General features: G+C 38.4%; 1 protein-coding gene across 2 annotated transcripts in view; it reads left to right on the forward strand.

Moving 5' to 3' along the window:
- The window catches only part of OCA2 (OCA2 melanosomal transmembrane protein), a 217,772-nt gene that overhangs the window by 135,973 nt on the left and 57,587 nt on the right, over positions 1-24,212 (forward strand). For both annotated transcript variants that reach the window (XM_026103160.2, XM_064501789.1), the window contains exons 20-23: positions 6,527-6,654; positions 11,544-11,603; positions 12,216-12,320; positions 23,379-23,472. In XM_026103160.2, the coding sequence (XP_025958945.2) occupies positions 6,527-6,654; positions 11,544-11,603; positions 12,216-12,320; positions 23,379-23,472 (387 nt within the window). The remainder of the gene's footprint in view (positions 1-6,526; positions 6,655-11,543; positions 11,604-12,215; positions 12,321-23,378; positions 23,473-24,212) is intronic.

The following is a 24,212-nucleotide window of genomic DNA, read 5'->3' on the forward strand; positions in this document are numbered from 1 at the left end:
AAGCCTGATACATACTTCATGGACTAAGATGGTTTCTGTAGTTCACAAAAAGCTACTGTGCCCATTTTGACAAACGGAGACTGAGTAAAATTGTAAAGATAAAACAAAAAGCATATCCTGCTTTTCTCAGTTACAAACATCTAAAAAATCACTGGGTTCATCCCATTGTCCCCAGATAGGATTATTACATTTTTTCCTGGCAGAAGCTGGTCTAGCCAATTTTGAAAAATCTTACTGATTTCTCAACTGCTGTACCATGTGATCCTGCTATGTAGCCTGAATCTTTCTCATTGCTATTATGCCTCCTCTTTCTTCCCTCTTGTCCTATCTGCCAGCGTTGTGGGGAACAGATTGTTCTCTGCCTTCCGGAGCAGCCTGGTACACTCCGGAAGGCTTTTGCCAGGACCCATTTAATCTTGTCTTTGAGCTAAATGTCCTGGATTCTTTAAATTTTTCTTCAAAAGTCAAGTTTTCAGACTATTGATCATTCTTACTTCTCTACCCCGGGTTTTCTAATGTGCACATCTTTCTTAAAGTATCCCACATCAGGATTTACCAGTGATAAGGAGAGTAGAGATTGAACCACATGATTTACAGCTTACAGTCCTGATCCTGCATCCCAGTAGGCCATTGGGTTTAGTTTTGATCCACTTTATTTCTAGAGTCTTTTCTGCAGGCCTGTTAGGAATCTGCTTGCTTCTGATTCTGTATTTGTGCATTTAACTCTTCCTGTCTAAAAGTAGTACCTGCACATCTCTTTCTTGAGCAGCATTCTGGATTTCCCAGGCTAGTATTCGTATAGTTATGAACTATATAACTATTGTTATATAGTTACCCTGGATTTTGTTTTCAGTGCAGATGTCTCAGGTGCCATGTCAGTTTCCACAAAAGCAAAATTTAAATGCACTTTCTGTATTCGTATAGACATTATTTCAAATTCAGTGCATCTAAAAGGCACATACAATGTCTACATGTTCACATTGCTACAACACTTTTGAGCTCATAGTAGGCCAGACAAAATTACTTTTACTAAGGAACACAGATTTTCTTAATGAGCATTTGAAACGTCTACAGCTCGCACAGTATTTTTCTTTCATTTCTTTCTATCTCATCTACCTTCCTTCCACATATTCTAGACTTCTATTTGATTCTATTAGATTGTTTTCTATCTTCAAGTTCTTTTGTTTGATTATTTCAAAATAGGGTTTTCTGAGCCAGATGGCAGTAATACTCTGCTCATCCTGAGCTATTTATTGTTCCAAAGATGGTTTACCTTATTGGGTAAAGTGTAGGAGAAAAGCAAAGCACTCAAGCTATTTCTGCTGTACCTTTTTTCTGGGCCCATGAAGAAGGCAAAGGAATCTTTTCTATAAAGGATGCATTACAAAATTTGCAAGGTGCATTTTATAACAAAGTTTCATACTATTTCTTTTTTCTAAAATCAATAGAAACTGTCACTGTCTCCAGCAGGCTCCATATCAGTGCAGAAATGGAATTTAGATTCAGTTTCTTTCCAGATTATATTTCCAGAACACCAGCTGTTGTGAGACAGAGGCACTGAGAGGCAGTAAAGGAAGTGGTTTGTGCAAATATAAATGGGCTTTGCTTTCACTGTAGTAATGGGAAGTTATTTTAAAAAATTATTTCTATTTCTCTTCTTCCTGACTATCTTTTATGGCACAATAAGCTAGAAAATACATGAATAGAGAAGCCAACTTCTCTAGCCAGCTTTAATGTATCCTGGTACTTTCAATTCTTAAAAAATTAAGGAATATATTTCAAATTGGATCCAGGGCAAATGCAAAGATAACTGAATATATAAAACACTGATGTAGTATGTTCACTGTCACTAACCCACCAGGAAAGGCAGGCTAATATGATAGATGTACTTAGTTTTTAGTTAACTTTGACACACAGTTCAGGGCAGAGAAGTCAGTTAAACATACACTAATATGGCTGTGGCCTTCTGGTTTTAAAAAGTGCCATTGTTACTGTCCAGCTACGAGGTGCTTTAAGTTAAACTGTGACATTCGAAGGTGTCACAGATAGGAATCTTGCATGAAGTCCCCCCACATTCCTTCATGGACTTCCTCCTTCCTGTCACCTCCTCTCCTGTCCCATCCTGTGCCCTCTGAAAAAGAGAGAAGTAACTCTATCTCCTCGTTACAGTTACAGCAGGAAAAAAAAAGATACTCTGGATAGACTGTGTATATATATTGTAATATGCTCTGTACAGCCCAAACTGGCAGCTGACTTGTTTAATTCTTTGCGCAGCTTCTTGTTAGGCTACTCCAGAAGGACATGGCACTGACCCATCAATATCCTCAGTGACCTGCTGAAGAGGAGGGAGCAATATTGTGAGGAAGGGCACCCTTCTCTCATGTAAACCTTTGTGTGTGAAGCTAATACACCCCGATAAAACACATGCTGCTAGAATATGTTTGGCTCTTTCCACCCTTGGGCAATTCAATTATATTTCATTAACATTAGCAAATAATTACTATCTCTGAATAGCACGTTCAAGTTGATTTGTTTTTGTACCAGGCAGGAGAGTAGAAATAATGCCAAGACATTATCACAGACAGTTCCAGGACTATTGAGAAATTGCTATTCTTAAACTCTTCACTTAATTGTACCTAATGTTGTCACTTACATTTGTACAAAACAGCAGTAAAACTCAGCTACTGAGCTCCTGATCTGCACACATCTAGTTCTTGCAGTGTTCTTCTCCTAGGAATTGCAGTCATCTTTGCTTATTTAAGATGGAGTTGGGTGCACTGTTTTTGTTGAAATTCAGAGAACAGCTAAGACTTGATTGCCAGAAAGAAACAGCCACTGCATGTGGAACATTGCTTTTCCATGCCTCTTCTTTTGTGCTCAGAGAAAATCACTGTTTAAATTGAATGGACAGATGCACTTGGTTTTTAGGAAAGGCAGGAAGTTAAGTATTTATCAATGGTGATAGCAAAAAGACAGATCCTCTGAATGCCTCCTTTGCCTTTTCGACATTCAGACTATACGCACATTTGAGTCAGGCACACAAACAAACACACACAAAAACCTATGCATTTTCAGCTTATGTCAGACTCCAGCATTCATCCTGAGCAATGGGGAGTATTATCACTCCTAGCTCACATCAGTCCTGGAGTCTCTTCCCAGTAGGTGGTAACAATTTCATTCTTCATAGAAAAATTTGGCAGCTGTTTAACAGTGCACAGTACAGCACACTTGGGGATAGGAGAGACAAGCAAAATTGTGTGTACCTGAAGCTACAAAAAGGGCCTTCTGTACAAATGGTTACTGAGGGACAAGCTGAGAATAGAGAAAGTCACCTGCTCCAGCCCCTTGAAAAATCTGGACAAATGAGATGGTTATGACCTAGCATTTCTTTCATTTACAACAAACAGCCTTTGCAAAAAGAAAGACTCCATAAAATACAAAGGGTATACATGTTTTGCCCCAAGTCATCAGATTCGTCTTTCCTCCTTATACAGGTGAACCAGACCTTTTCTACCACCTGGCAACTGTCTCCCTCTGTCCATGTATGGGTTGGATTTGGCCCTCGCTGTGCCACGTTTCATACCCAGTAAGGCAGAGTTTGCTTTTAGAGGCTGATTGCCTTGAGAGGAGGAACGGCAGCTTTACTTCACTGCAGGAGTCTTGCTAGAGGCTCGTCATGGGAGCCACCAGTTGGGCTTAGCATCCCTGCCCTGTTCTCTTTTGTGATTGTTTTTGCTCTCAACCTCCCTTGCAGTATAATGTTCACACCTGAGCTGTTTTTGGCCATGCACAATGATTAGCTCACTGTGATCAAAATAGGGAATGGCCTTGCTCAGCTGGCAACACAGCAGTGTTTTTGTCTTTGGCGGCAAGCAGAGCTGGCTGTGACACATGATTTTTGGATCCAGTGCATCACTCAGAGCAGATTTTACTCAAAATCTGTATCGAGGAACAATTTCGGAGGTGAAGCTACAAAAGTCTGGATACAAACTTCCTTACGCTCAGGAGTTTTCGGATCTTCATTTAGCTTCGGCTTTGTATTCCTTAGCTTTGGCAGTATTTCTGCTGACAAAAGCTTAGATTTCCTAGTGCTTCATACTTTTTTCCTTACAAGGATTTCCCTCCACCTACCTATAGATTAGCATTTAGATTTGCACTAGGCTAAAGAAGAATTCTTGTGAGAGTCATTTATCAAGGAATCAGCAAGACCAGAATGATCAGCCGTGTTGAAGCTTTTCAAGAAAAAGGAGAGCAGGGAGAGGCCTGAGGAAAGAAGGGATTTGCAGTATCGGAAAACATGGTTAGAGCTGGGTGGAGAGGACAGAAGCCATTTTGGGGGAAATCAAGAGAAGAGCTGCACTGGAGGGAAGATGGCACGTGGAGATGGCACTTGGAGACGCTTGAGAGTGAAGAAACAGGTCCACAGCTGAGGGTTAGGTGTCACTGAGAGAAGCTTGTTTTCTGAGCCAAACAATGCAAGAAGTATGATTTCACTGCTGTGCAAATACTGCAGCATTAAAAAAACAAAGCAAAACAACTCCCCCCCCTCCCCAAACACTGAGCTAGTTTCAAGCTAGCTAGTTTAGCTGCCATTACCAAACAGACCAGTAAAACCACCTCTTTGGCCACTTGTGCAGGTTTTCAGGTAGGCTTGGTTGCCTGCACTGAGCCCCGTGCTGCCATGATCCTCCACTGCAAGTACCTGAGCCTGTTAGTTTAAAGCTATCTCTAGGTGTTTGCAATGACAGGTCTGCAGGCACCACTTGTGCTTTTAGCAGGGGGAGACTAACCCAGCGGGGCAGAATAAGCAGCAAGATATGGGACATGAAGCAGTCTAATGAAAACAATATTCCACGATATGGTGTGGCATTTGTAATGGCCTGTCTTGACGTTCTCCTTTATGATGCATTGCTGTAACAATTTATACCTGTATTCTTCCTCAGTGCATGCAATATTTTCAACAGATGTTCTTTATGGATCATGGTTAATCTGAAATTCTCATTTAGAGAGTGCAATATGTCACTGAAAGCTCTTAAAATATACTTATTTCAAGAGAGCAAAAGTACTTTCTCTGATTAGGGAATATTTATGTGACACTCTTCAGGGTTTTTTTGAAAAATGTATCAGTTGTTATTTATAGCTTCATGAACAGGGAGAACATTTGGTCTGTTTATTTCTTTTGTATTTAAATTAGATTTAAATGGAATATAACTCAATTTTAATTTTGAACTGTTGGATGTTTTTGGATCTTTTTCTTTCTTTAACAAGTGGGAAAAAGAAAAATGTCTGCATGTGCTATAAAATTGAATGGCCTAAACTTTTCTGAATCAGTCTTCCATGTTTGTTTTTCTTAGAACTATGGTTCTTGAAGGGTATTGAAGAGGGCTAACTTTATTCGTCTGTATCCTTTTTCTATTTCCTATAAATCATACTGCGTATTTGATTATAAGTTTGTGACTTGAAGTTGTTTGCCAGCAAAGACTGTTATTCTTCTTTCCTCCTCACTTTTTCCGCAATTTTTTGAAATTATCACTTTCCAACTGTGAATATATGAAATAGTGGGATGTGTATGAAATAGTCACAACAAAGAGAGAAATAACTTGAAGTGGTGGGAGGCTTTATTTGCATTTCATTAAAAAAAAATTATGTATCTCAGTTTTTTGCATTCAAAAATTCATCTGCTATTTATGAAAAAATAGAGAAGACAGACAGAAGGAGCTTCATTCTGAGGAGAAAAAAAAGTGCTGAAAAACATTTGTGTTTCATGTCTGAAATCCCGTTCTATTGTTTAAGGTAAATGTGCCAGAGGAATCAAACAGCTCCAGAAAGTATTTTAACTGGGCAGAGAGAATATGAGTCTCGGTCAGATAGGAGATTCTCCGGTTATTCTTTTGGGCTGTCTCTGCATTTTATTTGCATTTTCTCTCAATCAGTAACCAAAACATGTGTCTTAAAATTCCTTGGGATGTGTAGAGGGATCCTTTATGGAAAGAGCCTTTTTTTGTTGTTTTATTGCTCTGCCTTCCATTTTAAAGAGCTTTTCATTTCCTCTGTTTAGCTTCTAGCATATGTAGCCAGTCAGTTTTCAAGGCCCTGGGTTGCAGCCAGCATTTCTGTGTTTGCAGAGTCCTTCAGTGCATCTCCTCATTGCTTCAAGTTTTCTTGGCAATTCAAACTCCTTGTTTTTTTGCATTACCCAGACATGCCTTCCCTCCTTTCTTCTTAATTATGCTTGCAGAGTCTTCAATATCTTCAGCTCTGCTGGCCCTAGCAGAAAGCTGATAGTAACCTGACTTGAATCCCCTAAATAGCTTTTTTTTTTTTTTTAAAAAAAAAAGAAAGCAGAGAACATTCTTCATGGGGTATCTGTGAACTTTCTCTGTTGCAGAGGCAGAGCAAAAGCATGGCAAAAATCTTTAAATGAAAAATGTGATACTATGCATTTTATGCTGCTAGTACGTAACAAGGCTGTGAAGTGTAAAGTGTAGAAGTGTAGTCACCGTTGCTCTTTCTTTTTCTCACGCAGGCTGGATTGCCATTTTGGGAGCTATTTGGCTGCTAGTGTTAGCAGACATCCATGATTTTGAGATGATATTGAACAGAGTTGAATGGGCGACCCTTCTTTTCTTTGCAGCATTATTTGTTCTCATGGAGGTAAGATTCTGTGATTGCTATAGTTTGAACAGTTAGAATCGGCTTACGCTGTGATTTATGAGGGCAGAGATCTCCTGCAGGTTCAATACCTCTGGAATATTGAAGTTACAGTCATGTAGCTATAGGCATAGTAGTACAAAGTGAAATTGCAGAGTGGTGAAAGTTGCCTGGACCTCTTTGGTGTCTCATTTTTCAATATAAACTTGGTTTCATTGTCTCTCCCTCTGCTACATAGGCTACATATATCTGATACAATAATTTCCAATAAGTAGTGTTTTAGCTTCCAGGTTCATGTGTGGTCTATGTGAGCAGATACTTTATATGTATTTATGTGTTTATTTTGAAATTATTTAGACAAGCAATAGGAAAATAAAAAAAGAACAAGAATAAATCATAGATTAAAAATGCTGCTAAAACTTTCTGCTGCATGCTGGCTACCAAATGGCCTGGGAGATTTCATGAGAGTTTTGTCTGAAAGGATGATATCACTGAATTTCAGTTTGCAGTTGCATTTTGAAAAGTTATTCGGTATTGGAGAAGCCCAGATATCTTAGCATGTAGTTTCTTTGTGTTTATCTGTTTCTGACAGGCTGTTTGATTCAGCCAGTGCAGCCATGTTTATACCCCATTTTACTCACTATTTGATATTTTTATATATACTGAATGGATTTATTTTTACCCCAAATGTTTGGAGAATTCTTTGTGTAAATGCCCACACGTACATGTCAACAAGGTTACTGTGTGTTCCATGGAGTGCTTGTTATTTTCTAGTTCTTATTTGTTTGGTTTAAATGATGTGATTATGTTGTAGAAACATGACTGACAGAACCTGAGTGACCACTGGTACTCCCATGGGCAGTAAATTGTCTGAGTGAGCAGTCTGGGAACAGCCTGTAATTACCAATTTGCTTGCACAGCCTGCCTCCTCCCTGCCCCAGTAACTGCAAAGAACACAAGATTTTTAAACTGGAATCTATTAAAAAAAAAAACACAACAATTCACCAACAGAAGAAGACACTAAATTGGAAGCAAACACAAATTGTGACTAATTCAGCTAACTCTAATTAATTCCTAACTGGGAGTCAAAATCTGGTAACCCCTGAGAAGATGAATGGAAGCTCTGATTATCATTAGGAAGCTTGTTTGAGAGCTAGTAGGTCTAAAATTCATCAGAAATGTTCATTTATTGTGCACCCATTAGCACATGCTATTTTTAGTTCCCTGTTACTAAGTGCTACATATCCTTGCAATTTCTAGCCCTTATTGGGAATCCATATTGAAGCCATGTTTATTTTGTTTGCTGTTGCCATAACAGTATATTAGTTGCATTCCCTGATGTAGTTATTGTTTTAGCTTGAATTGAACTGTTTTGATTTGAGTGCTGTGTGACTGCACAATAACATAGTAAAACACACAGGAAGTTATTTGCCATTTACTGCCAGACTTCAGTTACGATTGTTGTAATTCACTGAACTTCATTTTTATGGTTTCTTAGGTCACCAGTGTACAGTTTGCTAACAAACGAATATATTTCCTGGGTCTCCAGACTAACACCAGTTCAAGGTCATGAAAGAAACTCATACAGACAGTCAAGGGGAAAAGTGGGAGCCATGTTAAATTCTTATCCATAAATGAATGAGAAAAATGTTTTAAGTATCACTGCTGTTCATTTTTTTTTAATCCATTAAAAAAAAATCCTGCTTGGACTAGGAGGTGATAACACTCTTTGTCAAGGCATTTTTCTCTGCTTTAGATTAGTGATCTCAGAAAGAAACAACTCCAAATGAAGATATGCACTGAAGTATAAGGAATCTTTCTGTAATCTAGGCACTCAGCACTTGTTAGCTTATGTTCTTCATCCTTGGTGATCCTTCACCTTGGAGGTTCCCAGTCTCAAGCTATTTCCTACTGCTATAAATGTTCCCTTTCCTATTACAAGGTGCATTTAAAAACCCGTGGGTGACTTAGGCTGCAAATCATTTTGGAAAATGTGTATTAGGTTCCAGAGTCATTGGGGAACTCTTGGAGATTTTACTTTCGGGTGCTAATCAGCGTGGTCTGGTAGATCTTTTGCAAAGAAAAGGTTGGAAATCCTTTGCATTGCTGGTTTTCTATTGCAGCCTGCAGGTAATCCATCTCTACAACTGTCTTCTTATCCCCTGTTCAAAACTGGATATTATAGGCTATAAATTCTTTCTGTTGCCTCTGTCTCTTTGTGAGATAAATTCCTGTGCCTCTCAGGGATACATCATTTTGTTCAATTTTAAAGTCAAAAAATGACATTTTATCTTAATCTCTTCAGGCAGAGTTTATTTACAACAGTCATCATGACATACTGTCCATAAGAGGGCTTCACCCAAATTTTTGTGCATAAATTAAACTCTGCAGTAAGACTCTAATTTGAGCTGTCAGACAGGCACTAGTTTGCTTGAAGGTATTGATTAGTGCAGTAATGCTTATTCCTCGTGGACAACTGGGGAAGATCCAGGAGAGCCTCTGTGCAGTTCACATCTGGGGGAAGCCAGTGGCAGGGTGCTAATTGCTGACTTTCACTCAGGTGCTTGCAGGCAATTAGCCTGGATATTGCAGAGACTTCTTAAAGTTGGTGGTGTGACTTCTTAAAGTTGGTGGTGTGACTTCTTAAAGTTGGTGGTGCAGTTATTAGTGTCATCATCTCTAGCTCGATGAGCTACCTGTAGACAGGCTGTCTTGAAGGAATAATGTGCATATGCTTCCTTCCCTCTCCCCCAAATATCTCTTATATAGTATCATGTCTGGATTCCAGAACAAAGTACAAGTGTTACTGAAAGATAATATGTTGTGTTGGTAGATAGTTAATTAATAAGGCAACAGCGTAACTGAGCTCTGCTTGCTGACAACTATTTAAGAAGTGTGTGCACAAAGCAATTGCAGAAAAATATTATTCATTAGCATTACTACTTTTACATATATTTTAAAAGCCACTTTTATAAACATTGAGTTGCTAAAGCAATACAGATAGGTAGGAATCAAAATGGTAAATTAAAATTACAAACAAAAATTCAATAATTAAAAACTTGAAAAAATATCATTTTTTAATGTAAGGGGTATACACATGTATTAAAAGCTTTGTTACTTGTTTTCTGTGTGCTGCATGTTTAAATATAGATAGTCTTTCTCCTGACTGATGCATTGGTAAATGTATATATAACCTTGGGACCAAATTCCATATGTGGAATCACTGGTTTTGCTCTCCTATTTGTTTTCTCTGTCCACGGGAGAGTGCTCTTCTAGATCTTTTAACTTAGTTGGGCCGCCTCACATAAGATACAGCTGCACTGCCTTCATCTCCGCAACAACTCCTGCTCATGGGGCTGGTGGAAAACCACTAGCTGGCCACAGCAACCCAAACCAGCCACTTGCTCCTGTCTGAACGAGCCACAGTCACGGTGATAGAGAGGTACCCTTAGTTTTGGATCAAGGACAACTCTTGGCCACATCTTCCATCCCTGTTCTCCTGTGCTTCCATGAGGAGAGGAGAAGTAATTTCCAATCCAAATAACAGCACCCTTGTCACTCTAACATTACGGTGTCTTATACTGCACTATTAGGATTTTTTGCCCATTTCCATTGTGGAATTTGATGGTGTGTGAGTCCAAGAGTTTTTTTCCACTGACTTTTTCTCTAAAGGGCTCTGTCTGACTCCCATTTGTGCTTGTTACACAAAGTTTTGTCTCGTGAATACTGACTTCCACCATTCTGTACAGGAGCGGAGTCAGTCAGTAAGGTATTGCAGCTAACTGACTCTTCATTGTGGAAGATAAACTGGCCCAAGCTGAACCAAAAATAATGTGATTTTCTACCCTGAGAAACTGAAAAGTCAAAAAAATACATATATCCCATTCAACCTGAGACTAGTGTTTCATTCTGGACACTTTTAAAAAAATAAAACAAAACCAGAATGAATTAAAGACTAGTCTACATGATTTAAAATCCCCTCTTTTGCCTTGTGGTTTGAGGCAATAGATCATTCTCTCAGGGTGTGAAGACTCAGTTTGTATTCTCTCTTCTGACCAAGGAGAGTGGCCCTACCAGCTAGAGGTTAGAGCCATAATCTCCGCGCCTGAGTCTTTCTATGTCTTTTCCTTGATAGTAGTGACCATGGTTGTCTGGGATACTATCTGCATTTCCTACAGAAATGGGAAAAGCTTCCATCATGGGGACAGAGAGCCCCCACTTCCAGACTGTCCCCCAGCCCAATGGTTAGGGCATCCCTCCTCAGTTCAAACACCTGACACAGGCGTCAGACAGCTGCGTTTTCCTGCCTGTCAGGCGTGGCTGGCTCTGTGCCCATTTCCATTCACCCAAGACCTCCTGCCTTGTTTTAGCAGATGAGTAGCACTGTTTTTTTTAAGGGGTCTAAGACAGCTGTTTGACAGAATTATGTATTTTGTTCTCTCTTTTCTTCAGCTGAGGATGAGCACAAGATGCCCAGTTTGAGGTGACCTTTTAAACACATGATATATTTCTGTCTATATTCTGCTTAGAAATACATTCAAGGTTTTGGGGAAGTTGGTTTAAAATCAGTTGTCTTCAGATATTCTGGAAAAAAATGTATTCATTGAAGAATGTAAACTGCAAATTTCAGTGGTTCTCCAATGCCTGTGCCCTATACTCTTAAACAATCTAACCAATCATTTCAGTACAACCAACCCCTTTCCACAAATAGCTAGAATTTCTGCTTTGTCTTTTCTTTCTGCCATTTGCCAAGTTGCAGTAAAAGCTACATGAGATGAATATCGACATCTTGTGAATGGGAAAGAATTGTTGTGTTGGCTTACATCCACTGAAAAAAATGTAACTAGTTGCATCAGATACTTCATTACTTGATATCAGTGTCTCTTTTTTAGGCTTTGGCTCATCTGCATTTAATAGACTACATAGGCGAGCAGACAGCTTTGTTAATAAAGGTATGTTTAAAATATTTACAGTTTTTTATCAGGTAAGGAAAATAGTTTTACTCTATTAGAATAGCAAAAAATTATTTCATTTTGAGTTCTATGTTAAAAATGTTTTATGCTATTATTTATGTTTTATGTTATTTTATGTTAAAGATTGCTTTCCTGCATCAGTGACATCAAGAAGGCATGTCATACTTTGGGGCAGATGATATTTAATATGTGTATGTCTGTCCAAAGCCAGAATAAATGTTGCTGTAAATGCAAAGTAGAAACCTTTTCTGTACTCTAATAAACAAAAAAAAAGGGTGTGAAAAAATAAAATTATGAATGCTAAAAGGGGAAAATTCACAGTTGCACTGTTTTTTTCGTATGTGAAATGTAAGCATGAGTATTAGAAATACCAGTCTTTTTATTTCTATTTGTTCAGATTTCTTTCAAAAAAGAACAACAATTGTGTTACTGAATGACAGGGTTTTTTAATTATCTTTCCTATCTCAAGGCCTGAAGGAATAGTACATGTTTATAAATTAAAACTGTGAAGAAGCTGTGCAGTTGTGCCGTTAGGAGGCCAGAGTAATACTGATCCCATCAGTCCTGTAATTTAACCTCTCTTAATTCCAGGTAGTTCCGGAGGAGCAGCGCTTGGCGGTTGCCATCATTTTAGTGCTCTGGGTGTCTGCTTTGGCCTCGTCTGTGATTGACAATATTCCATTCACGGCTACAATGGTATGGGTCTGTGCAGAGTCTGCATTTCTCCCTCCTAGTTCTGGGAAGGGAGCTGAGCTTGCTGATTACAATTTGCTTTTTTTGACCTCTGCTATGCTATAATCCAGCTGGCCATTGCTGCTTACAGTTGCTGTGGTTAGGTGTAGAACTAGGTATACTGTTTTAGCTGCAGTTTTGTACTTTTCCTGTCTTATCAACATCCATACCTGAAAAGTAAAATTGTCTTTTTGATGGAAACTGTCATTATCCATCCACAGCTGTCAATATTTTCCCTCTGTGCTCTGCACGGTTATTCTAATGATTTTTTAATACTTGAACCTTTTATTGCTACCTTTACTTATATAATTAGTTTTAAAAGAGCAAATAATGTTAAATATAACTAATGCTCGTCACCAGCTGAGTGTTAATATCAGGAAAGTATCAAATTCTAACAAATTAAGGAACGATCAAATAGATTTATTCAATCAAGTTCTCTGCTTAAAGCACCGTAATCCCTTCATTATAGCATTGGAATGATTCTTTGTTATAGCATGATCTCAGCTACACTGAATTTTTCTGAACCGTTTTTCTGCCATTGTTATAGGGTGGCCTTGTTTAGCCTTACTCTGAGTTGAGGTTTAAGACACTTCATACAGGGCATATGACAGATTGGATAGATTTATAACTGCTCTATAATTATATATTAATATATTACTACAGTATTTTGATTTGATTATGTTGGTGTTTTCTGTAGGATTATGTTGATTTAACAACAACAGACTGCAAGCAATAGGCATGAAGAGTCATGTCCCAGCAAATACTTGTGCACTATAAAGCAATAACGCAGAAATTTCAGCTTAGAAAGTTTTGCCTCATCTCCAGCTAGTCTGTGAAAATTGGTTTGGAGAAATGCCAAAAAGGACCTGCATACACATAGATCAAACGGCCTTTTATAGGTTGTGAGAAAAACCTTCTTTTAAAGAGAGTATTTGTTTTGGGGAACTGGACTGAAACACAGGAGTGTGCTGGGATGCCTGAAGACCCCTGCTCTGGTATCTTCGAGGGAGGGAAATACAGGTGGAAAGGAAAGGAAAGGATTCTTCCCTTTCTGCCAACATTTTAGAAATTTCAAATGAATATTTTTTTCATTCTGCTCTGGACTGAACCTAAGATGATTGCAATTTTGTCTCGAAAAATGGACAGAGAGTGAAGGAAGGAAGAAAAAATGCAGGCATATTCTCACCTATGTGTTATATGGCAGACTAAAGTCACGACCTAGCATTGTCTAGCCCAAACGATAGACTTGAACTCTGGTCTTTGTCACTCTCCAGCAGAAAACATTTACAGAAATTTCCTAACAACTATAGGACCCCAAGTCTTTATGTAAAAATACATAAATGTTCATTTAAAATCCTTTTTGTCTCTTTGACATTTGGTTCCTACTGTTAAAATAAGCAGTATTTGGTTTTGGAAGCCTATTTATCACTCACTATCTGTCAAATTTATCAACTCTGGATGAGGAGTATAACATATATGGAACCCAGATGTGTTGCAGATTAGCTTTTCCCTCATAGGGGACTAAGTGTGTGTGTGCGTGCGTGTATGTGTAAACATAGATTATAACCAGTATTTCTTAGAACACCTTTATTTATTGACTTGTTTTTTATAAAACCAAGCTGGTATTATTAATAGCAGACAATTATCTATGCAACACATTCACTTATTCAGCCCCACAGTTCACTCATGTTTTCTCACATAGTTACCCAGTTGGAGAAACAGTTTGGAGGTCAACCCCAAGTGTATACTCAGAAGCAGAGGATTGTACTGACATGCTTTTAGGTGTGGGTATGGCTTCAAATGGCCCAGTGATATGGAGGTATAGGGATATAGCACTATGATGAATGATCCTGTCCTTTCCTGGAAAAAAAAGTGGCCAGTGTCTCTGTTGAGCCTTGTGCTCACAATTATGGAAGACACACATGTACCAAATGTCTCCTGTGTCTCCTTCCAAGAAGTCCATCCTTCAGTGGTAAACCAATGCCTGTGTGACACTGGTAGTTTTTGTAGTTTAGGTAGTCCTGGTGGGCCAGGTATTGGGTGGTGATGTGGGACCAGCCAAGTTCCTCCCAGATTTTGACCCTATGGAGACAAAAGTCTGAATGGTTTCAGACATGAGCCGTATGTGTTGACTGAACAATGAGCATTTGGAGGATGGCATCAGAGACCCCTGCCCGCAGTAGACTTACCTGCCCAAATGTGGTTAGCCACTGACCTGTAAGAGTAAGGGAAAGCCAGGCTCACAGGGTGAGAGCCACTGTTTTGAACATGGATAGGTGTTCCTGAAATATGCAAAGACAGTGAAAGCTTGGTGCCAGCTTACAGTAGAGGGCCTCAGCAGTGCCTCGCTGCATCCGAAAGGCATACACCCAGTGCTGATTGTCCCACACTTCACGAATGAGATGGTCCTGCCAGTTTCCTGCCAGTGCCAGCTTCCCTCCTGGCCCAGAGCCTCCAGCTGACTGTGGGCAAAGCCACTGCAACGGCAAGGACACTCAGAAAGGCATACTGCCCCTGTTCCTTCAGGGATGGAGAGGTGCCGGAAGACAGACATCAGTTCATTCATGGTAGCTCCACAACATGACCTCCATGGCTGCTGGGTAACATCTTCCACTCACCTGCTACAACACCTTGCAGTGCATGTCATCCAAATTTGGAGTAGGGAGGTGGGCTGGGCCACACATATGGTAGAGTAACTCAGAAACAGCATGAGAACAGGCAGAAGTAAGGCTTTCACATGGAAGGTCTGATACAGGTGACTGTGATGGGGAAGTGACATGGTAACATAATTTGTGTGAGACACAAGAAGTCTGTGTGGTGCTTCTTAGAGGGGCCCACAGGTGCAGGTGCAAATATTTACGGGATACCTTCCCTGCAGAAAGTTTTGAGCCACATGCCCAAAGGACACATTTGGCCCTGGATCAGACTGTAAATTGAGACTGTATACCTAATCCAAACTAATGCCCCTGAAGCAAAGGCACTGTAGATACAAAAAGACTCAACTCCAGCTTTTTCAGTCTTCTGATCGGCTCCTATTGCATCAAGGTAATTACTAGGGTCAGGATAGCCCATGCAATTGATATGCTGAGTATTTTGGCTCAGGACTTGCCTGAGAAATGGAAGAAATGTGGAATTCCACTCCAGCAGATAAGAAAGGCCTGAGGCTGGGCTTATGAAGGCATAACGGGAGGGAACAAAATGCAGATAGCTTTGTAACTTTGATACTGCGTTTCCTTAAGAAAAAGAAAAAGATCAAGTTGAAGTATGGTTGTCCAAATTTTCATTTGAGCTTCTTTGTTCATACAAGTGGGATAATTAGAATAATAATGACTTGCTTTGTGCACAGAAGGAATAAAAATAAAAAAATTGTGAATGGCTGATGAATAGATGTTGACACAAAAAATTTCACTTAATCTGTTTTTGGATAAAGTTAACTGGTCCATGTTAAGTTTCAGATCTGACAGCATTAAATTTTCTAGCTGACTATTTCTTACCTTAATGACATGAAAAGTGGATGCTGTTGATCAATATTACAAATAGCTAATTAGAATCTCAACATATCTGAGCCAACATTACAAAGAATTCTAGAAAACCAACTGTTGTATGGATTGAAAACAGGTAATGAAAGTGGTTTCCTATTTTATCATTTTCAAATTTTATCATTTTCAAGGGTTGTTAAGTATCTAGCAAGACAAGTTAGGATTCTTGCTTATCTTAAAACACACACACAATAAATTACCTGCAGTCTTAAGAACAAATAGGTTTCTAAACATTTTTCATTTATTTTCAAGATGGAACATTCTTAAGGTGCAAAATATTGATTTGTTTAAACATCTTGAAGATACTGATGCTTTTCAGCAGCTCGTCAGCATCAGCATCATGGAGAAGATTTCTCCCTTTTTTTAAAAAAACGAAATGGCAAAAATCAGAGTAGTTTATTATTTCAAGTACTTTACTGTGAAAATACATTTTCAGTGAAACACTGCTGTTGGCCAAATTCTTCTTTGCTTTAGACAGTAGTAAATCTGGTATAAGCCAGCAGCAAAAATGATCGTGCTGTATGGAATCCACGTACAGTAGCAGCTAGATTGAAATCTGTGCAAAGAGGTCAAAACACAGCAGGTATTTCATACTACACAAGATGCTCTAGAAAGACTATAGCATGTATGTAAAAAATGGAATCAGTTTCTGAAGGGACTTACATCATCATAGGTTGATTAATCTTAATGTTTCTGTCTCAGTGAAATTCTAGTTTGTGTTGAACTGAAATAAAGCACTGGAGCTGCACAAGAACAAAACTTGTTAAATAGCTAAATAACCCTAAAAATAGAGTTTTTCATACTTACATCTAGAATGCATTTTACAAAATAGAACATGTGATTATCTAGTGCAGCATTAATGAGAAATGTATTTTAGCACATTAATATTAATTCTAAATAGAACAGGTAAGCCTTAAAAATAATCAATCCCTAAGTATGACTGTATGCATGCAGTCACATGTATCTGGGAGTTGCTTAAGAACAACCTACAAAATGTTCTATCCATAAACAAATCATAAACCAGGAGCTCAGTTCTGTTTCATACATCATAATTCCTGAATGGCAAAGGCTTTTTTCAGGTTAGACAGCGAGCTTTCTAGGTCCAAAAAATAAATATGGTGAATCGTGTAGTGCCACTTTATGTGTCATTCTATTAATCCTCTGATTTTTTGCCTCTGTTTGGAACAGGCTAAACTCACAATGACATGCCTTAACAGGCAGAGTTATTCATTTTTAAGGCCTGTTTTCTTCTAGTCATTGCCACTGACATTTTTCATTGTCATCTAAATAGCCATGGATTTCTGCCCTTACAATGTTAAGTGACGTGATTTTATTACCAGCACATTCTTGAGTTTAATTGACTTGTTTTATCAGCTGCATATGTTGGAACCATCTGTTTATATTTTTCTTTTATTACTGGAACTAAAAATATCGCCATAGTAAATCCTTGTTTTATCTGAGCTTAAATACTATTTCCTCAATATAATGTAACAAACAATTTCCATTAACCACCTGGCTGGCAAGGTGACTTCGTCTCTTCGTCTCTTCATCTCTTCGACTTCTTAGAACCCAGACAATTTTTGGCCTGCTATTTATTGCCTCTAAAATTGTCAGAGGCTTTTCATTTGCAGTACCGATTTTTTCGCAGGCATCTCATGTTCTCAGTGCCAGTTTTATTTTTAGATATTTTTTGCCTTCTGCCCTACCAGAGTTTTCTATGTCCTGCATTTCAATGCTTGATAAATGTGTAAGACTGAGCTCTAGCAGTCTGCAGAGACAGACTGTTCTTAGTGAAAACATCAGCATTTTGGGAAACCACAAATAGCTTTTTTCTATGAACGTACATTCTCCGCAGTTTTCATAGAAGACGTGTTTACCTCAAGTCATTCTTAGGAAAGTGTGTGCCGTGAAATCCCATGTTTTACAACAGCAGTGTGTCCCTAAAATAGAGATAAAAATGGCTCTTTCGTTGTCATTTTAAGCGAACTGACAAGACGGGCAACATGATCCGATGCCTTCTGCTGTGCTGCACCAGTATGCAATATAACTTGAATGAACAGCCAAGTGATTCTTATTACGTGATTGGGGTGCATGATTACATTTACAAGGATTATGCTTAGGTAGCAGAAGTAGCTGGGAGGGCTTCACCATGTTCCTGCTGCTGCTAACAAGTCTCCGGCCACCCCAGGGGGATGTTCTCACTGAGGAGTAGCGCTACTGCCCTTCCTCTTCAGGGTCCTCCCTGCATAGCCACCGTCCAGCTTAGTAAAGCTAAATCAGTATCTCCGCTTGTATTTCAGAAGAGGGTCTTCACAGGTTCAAAAGAGAGCTCCTCCTTCTTGATGGCCTTGACTGGAGGAATGCAATGCTCATAAGAAGGTTTTATCATAAAAATAGATGAATAGGAAGAAGGTGTTGATTCAACTTGTTCTTTGGTAAAGGGGAGTCTTGGAAAAGAAGCTGTGACAGCAAGGTGTGAAAAAGCTACCTGTTTGGTCACACTTCTGCTTACCAATAATGCAGTTTATGTACCAAAATAGAATTGAATGCAAAATATTCAAGGCCCTCCATTCCAGTTGCAGCCAAGCAGGACTGGAAGGAATGTGGCTTGCAAGGTGTCACATAGACTCCTCTCTGCAAAATAGAATTGAGATGTTTAACCATCGCCACAGCTCTCTTTTGACAAAAGGGGCTGCATACCACAGTATCAGTGCAAGGATTGTTTGCAGCAAAAAATTGTGGTTAAAACTGGCACTATTCTAGAAAATGTAGCTTAGTGGTAACTGGCATATGGAATTCCAGTCTACAATCTTTGAGTTTTCTCTTTGTCAAAACCTTCATTTGAAGTTAAAATTGACCTTCCTTTCCTTTTGGTCATTTCATCTTGTTTAAATTTTCAGGATGTTATAGCCTTGAGAGTTTTGAGAAAAAATACACTATCTTGTAAAATCATGCTTCTTGAATCTGAATTAATTTCTAATATTATTAATTGTTAATATATGCTATTTTCTGGGGTAGCTGGGTAATTTACAACAGTAATAAAACCCCAGTCCATTTTTAAAAGCTTGTGAAATTAATACAACATTACAATCAATATGAAAGATGAAAATATATACTTTTTTCTTTTTCTTTTTGTAACCCATCCTATATCCTTTCACAGTATATGGTATAAACACTTTCTTCACAAGGATTGATTTTTATTAGGACATTTATATAGACAAATATGCCAGCATCTATAGACTTTTGTGTTGTTCTTTGTGTGTCACCTTAGATCCTATGTTTATAATACATATAACACCATTTGAAGAATCAAGATTAATGATTAGCACCCTTCTGTATCAAGTCTTTGAGGATGCTTTCCTTTTCCAGGTACAATCATTATTTTCTATAGTTGTGTTTTTCTGCTTTAGTACCTGGAGGCAGATAGGCTTATACTGAGTGGGTGACGGGTATTTGGCTTTGCTGTGTTGAACTGCATCACACATTTTATCTAAATCCTGTCAATCAAGCAGCAACATAGGCTGGTTCAAAAGAACATTGAACTTTCCAGACAAGCCAGCAGGTTTTCCAAAAATTAATCAAGCTGAGATTTCTCCTCAGTGAGATCATTAAAATTAAGGATATAAGAAATGAATGCTCTTTTCCTGATAAGATATTAATTCTCTCCTGCTAATATTGATAAGGGTGCTGTTTATCTGCCTGAAAAAGGAATAATGAAGGAAGCATAAGGTTTCATAAGCTTTACCTCTTGCTTTTTGTCTCTGTTGAGGGGCAGCGCTTAGTAAAACTACGAAAAAGGCTGCATTCCAAATAAGTTAAATCAAGATAGCAAAAGCATTTGTATAATATGGACTGCAGCCAAGTATATCCCAGTTTGCAGAGTATCCTAGCTTGGTTTGCTTTCAATGCTGCTTTAAATGCCTACGGTTTGAATCAGGAGGAGCTGTAGAACTAATTTACTTTTTCAAAGGCATTAAAGCCTACAGTGGAAAGTTTCCTTCTAATCCTTTTATATTTCGCATTTCTGTTCTTAACACTCAGGTGAATTATAACAGTACATGAGGTCTGAGGTACTGATAGTGAAAAGTGCTGCCTAACACATAATTGCATAAATGAACATAACAGAGAATGGTAAAAGTTATTTCAGGGAAAATAGAGAGGCAGGTTCCATTGCAACTGATCCTATGCAAAGTATATCTATTTAAGAGGGTGATGCTTAAGCAAGTAGAGACGTCCATTGCTTTAATTGCTTTGCAGCCTGTCTTCAGGAGCTTTTGCTGATGATCAAGATTCTTGATTCTTCATTGTTGTTGGAGTGGCAAAATGCTTAGGATGGAAATTGGAACAATCTGTTTGTATTAGGCCTACTTTTAGATCCAAAGAATTAGACACCAGTGACTTTTGGAGAGTCAGTGGAATGTATTTGCCACCCAGGATAACCAATAATATTTGCAAAAAAGGTGCACTTTTTGGATCAATGAAATATTTCTGTCTGAAACACTGGAAATTTTACTTGATGTTTTCATCTTTCACCTAGTTATTTAAAATTGAAACTGCAGGTGCAGCATTCCTTGTTAGAAATATCTCCTCTTTTCAAAAGATACATAAATGCTAAATCTAACTTCAAGCATGTGACAGAGGTCTATAGGACTTCCACCCCCATTTATGACTTATAACAGTTATTCTTTGGTAGTGATGAGGTCCCTTAAATAGCAGAAAACTCCAAATTATGTGATACAATAACGAAAGGCAAATATATATTGCTAAGACATTTTTCAATGTTTGTCTCTTGCTGCAGAAGCAGCCATTTGTGGGAGCAGAGATTACTGATCTAGCCCTGAAATCTCTCAATGCACTTAGGAAGATGATATCACTGATGATAATTTTTAAATAGATGACTAATTATTATGAAGGATTTTAAAAAGATTTCAGAGTATTTCTAAGTGGAAGAAAATCAATGTTATATCAAGGAGATAATGATAAAAGGTCAAGTGAGTATTTGGGTTTCTAAAATACTTTGTAGGGTTTAAAAATTGAGAAATGTGAATGCAAGCACATTATAGAATTGCACTTTCTCTTGAAACATTGTGATGTATCTTTGTGTTTAAAAGAAGGTAAAGTGATTTGAAACCTTTGGTTGGTGACTTTCTTCCAAGGGGTTTCTTTGGCTTCAATCAACAGGGATTATGGGCCACTGAGAGCTCATGGAACCAAGCTCCTTCAGTAAACATAAAACCAAATTTTCTGATAGGAGTACTGTGTATATCTGGCTACAAATACCTAGCAGGCAGTTAGATGATTGACACTTCTGCCTAGGATCTCTGCTCTGCCTCTGCTTCCCCTGACCTTCGTACTGCTGTAATTAGGAGGGGAGCCCCTGGAGGGCTGTGGAACTCTGCTTTCCACATGGTTCTCACCAAGGGGGTGTGAAAATAGCATTACTTGCTCTGCACTTGGGATCTGGCTGGCAGCAGCTTTAGAACTGACCCTCAAGAGCAAGAAAATAGGATTAACATTTTAATTCCACCTACGTACCCACCCTCTCCGAGTTTGCTGGGCAGAGTATTGGCACAAGAAGGAGTCTAATCTAAACAGTGCTGCTAGTCTGCCCAGTTCAGGATGGTGTACTGCAGTGAGAGGATTACTGTACTACCTCAGGATACCTGCAAATAATTCTGAGGAACTAAATAATTGTTTTGGTTCTCTGGTCAAAACTACATAGAAGGAAAATGCTTTGCTTAGAGATTTATTCTAGGATTTCAGTACTTATGTCTAAATTTATTTGTTTTTAAGTTGAAACAAGACATTGTTTTAAAATAAATATAACTGCAGTTTAAATTGTGTATCATGTTCTGGCAGTGGCAGTTTGAGAGAAACAAAGTTTGTGGGGAGAAATAAAATCTTTCATGACAGTGTTTCATGGCAAAGCCATACAAGATGTTAGGTATGCTGACTCTTTTTTTAGGTCTTAAACAGAAGCAGAGATCTTCAAGCAATGTACAATTCAGAAATAATTGTTCAGATGTTAACTATGTTAATCAGTTAGAGGATTTAAGAGGGATGATTAGCACCAATTCCAGAGGGAGGGGGAAAGGAAGGATTGTAATTTTTCATAAAGCCTATATATTACTCCATACCAAAAGAACATATACAATTAATAAAGGTGAGCATCACTCAGTTATCAAAGTGAGAACATTTTCCTGGAAGCAGCCACTCCATCTCTGAGATCATAACCCTTGAGGGAAACTTGTGAAATACATTCAAATGGCAAATTGGAGGGTTAAAAGTCATAACTCTATTCACTGCTAAAAATCCCAAACTCAGAAAAAGCATTAATTTCAAGGTTTATCACAATAATTTCCACACCTCCCTTCCTGTTCAGCCCTTCACTGTATGGGACCAAGGAGAGAGAGAACGAATAAGAAACAGGTTTCTTATTCGTTCTCTCTCTCCTTTGGTCCCATAGACCTCTGTGCACATTAACAGCAGGTTAGGAACATTATCACCTCTCCCCTTGCTAACATCCCTCTCTGTTCCACAGGTACTATTTTACTCTTTCTTTCAAACTAAGTGGTTACACAGTTAGGTTGAACTCAAAACAGTTGTTCCCAAACTGCTTTTAGTTGGGAAGATTGCTTCTGATTTAGATCTGATGCTACTAGAAAGCCTGCCTGCTGTATTTTGGGGCTCTATACCAATTGGTCTAATGAAGTCCATTATGTCTCCCTACAAACCTCGTTTGATTTTTTTTCAGGGTTTTGTTTTAATTTTATTTGCTAAATTGATTAAATGAAATTCATAAAAACCTGTAAATATTTCCCAGTGGACTGAATCTGCATTTCCTGGCAAATATATTAGACTAAAAAGTAAAATAACTCAGCTCTGCTTATGAGTTTAGAAGTCTGCTGCATTAATCTTCTCTGCCCATTTTTCCCTAACAGACCAGACACTTGGTTCTAACAGGAATTCAGAAATTTTTTAGATAATGACACATGATATACACCCATCTTGATTGTGAAGGTCTGGTCATCTCTCACACTTAAAAGTTCTGTTTTTAGCAAGAGGAGGGGATAAGTTTCTGTCCTTTAGGCTGCACGAAATGGAGGGGAATTGGCCCATAGTCCCTGAGAGTTCGCTGTTGAATTAGAAGAACCTAATCGGAGGCACTCGTAGCCTTAAGGGATCCTCAGTTTTATTAGCAATCAACATGGCCCAGACAAAATGAATATTTGTATAGGTATGACCCAGCTCAGCCTAATACTGTAAATACCTTCTCTTTGGCTTGTGGGATTAGTACAGTCAGTGGGGAAAAGTGAACACAGAGCAAGAATATGATGCATAGATACTTATAAAAACAAGAAATGAGTTCTTCTTTGGATTTGCTGATGTTTTCAGTTGTTTAGTTGAATAAATTTTATTTGTATGCTGCTGATGAATGGCTTATGTCTTCTGTATTGCTCTCTCTTTTTTAAAAAATCCTCAGATTCCTGTGCTTCTCAACCTGAGTAAAGATCCTGATGTTAACCTGCCTATGAAACCATTAATCTTTTCCTTGGCCATGGGTGCCTGCCTTGGAGGTAAGAGATTACATGAGAAAGCTAGCATAAGGTAATAGCTTTGAAATTATGACATTTTAAACTAGCACAATAGGCTCCATGCTTTTATTATGCAAATCATAGAGAGGGCCTGATCCAGCTCCTTTTGACTTCAAAGGACTACAGGATCAGGATCCTAGCCACTGCCTGCTGCATACAGTATAAGATTTTTGCAGTCAGTGTTTGAAGACCACATCTGCATAAAGTAGAAATGCACAAAGAAACAGTCCAGATGGTGCTTATAGGGTTCTGATCTTTTGTGAGAGAAAACACAAAGATACATTTAGCTTTCAGAACAGAGAGACCCATCATTGCTTATTGAAAAGGACATGCAAAAAATGTATAACAGCTGAGATCTGAAGGCTTGATTCAAAGCCTACTAAAGTCACTGGAAGGTTTGCTCACAGAAACAGTTTGAGAATCCATTTGCTGACCTATTTAGCACTCCTATTCTAAGACAAATCACACTGAAGTCTTTGGGAAATGTACCTCAGATAATGAAAGCCAATATCCAAGTACCCATCTTGGTGTTAACTAGGATTTCTTATACTCTCTGTGCATCAGTACAGAACATGTACGTGGATTCATTACTCTCTTTTTTTTAATTAAAATGTATTGTATATGTACCGTAGGCCCTGATTTTCCTGGGCCTATATTTAGTATAGTAATAAAGTAGAATGGCCATCCAGTAGTTTTTAAATTAAAACTTATACTTGATTACT

This window comes from Dromaius novaehollandiae, chromosome 1, assembly GCF_036370855.1.
Source record: "Dromaius novaehollandiae isolate bDroNov1 chromosome 1, bDroNov1.hap1, whole genome shotgun sequence".
NCBI classification, from domain to species: domain Eukaryota; kingdom Metazoa; phylum Chordata; class Aves; order Casuariiformes; family Dromaiidae; genus Dromaius; species Dromaius novaehollandiae.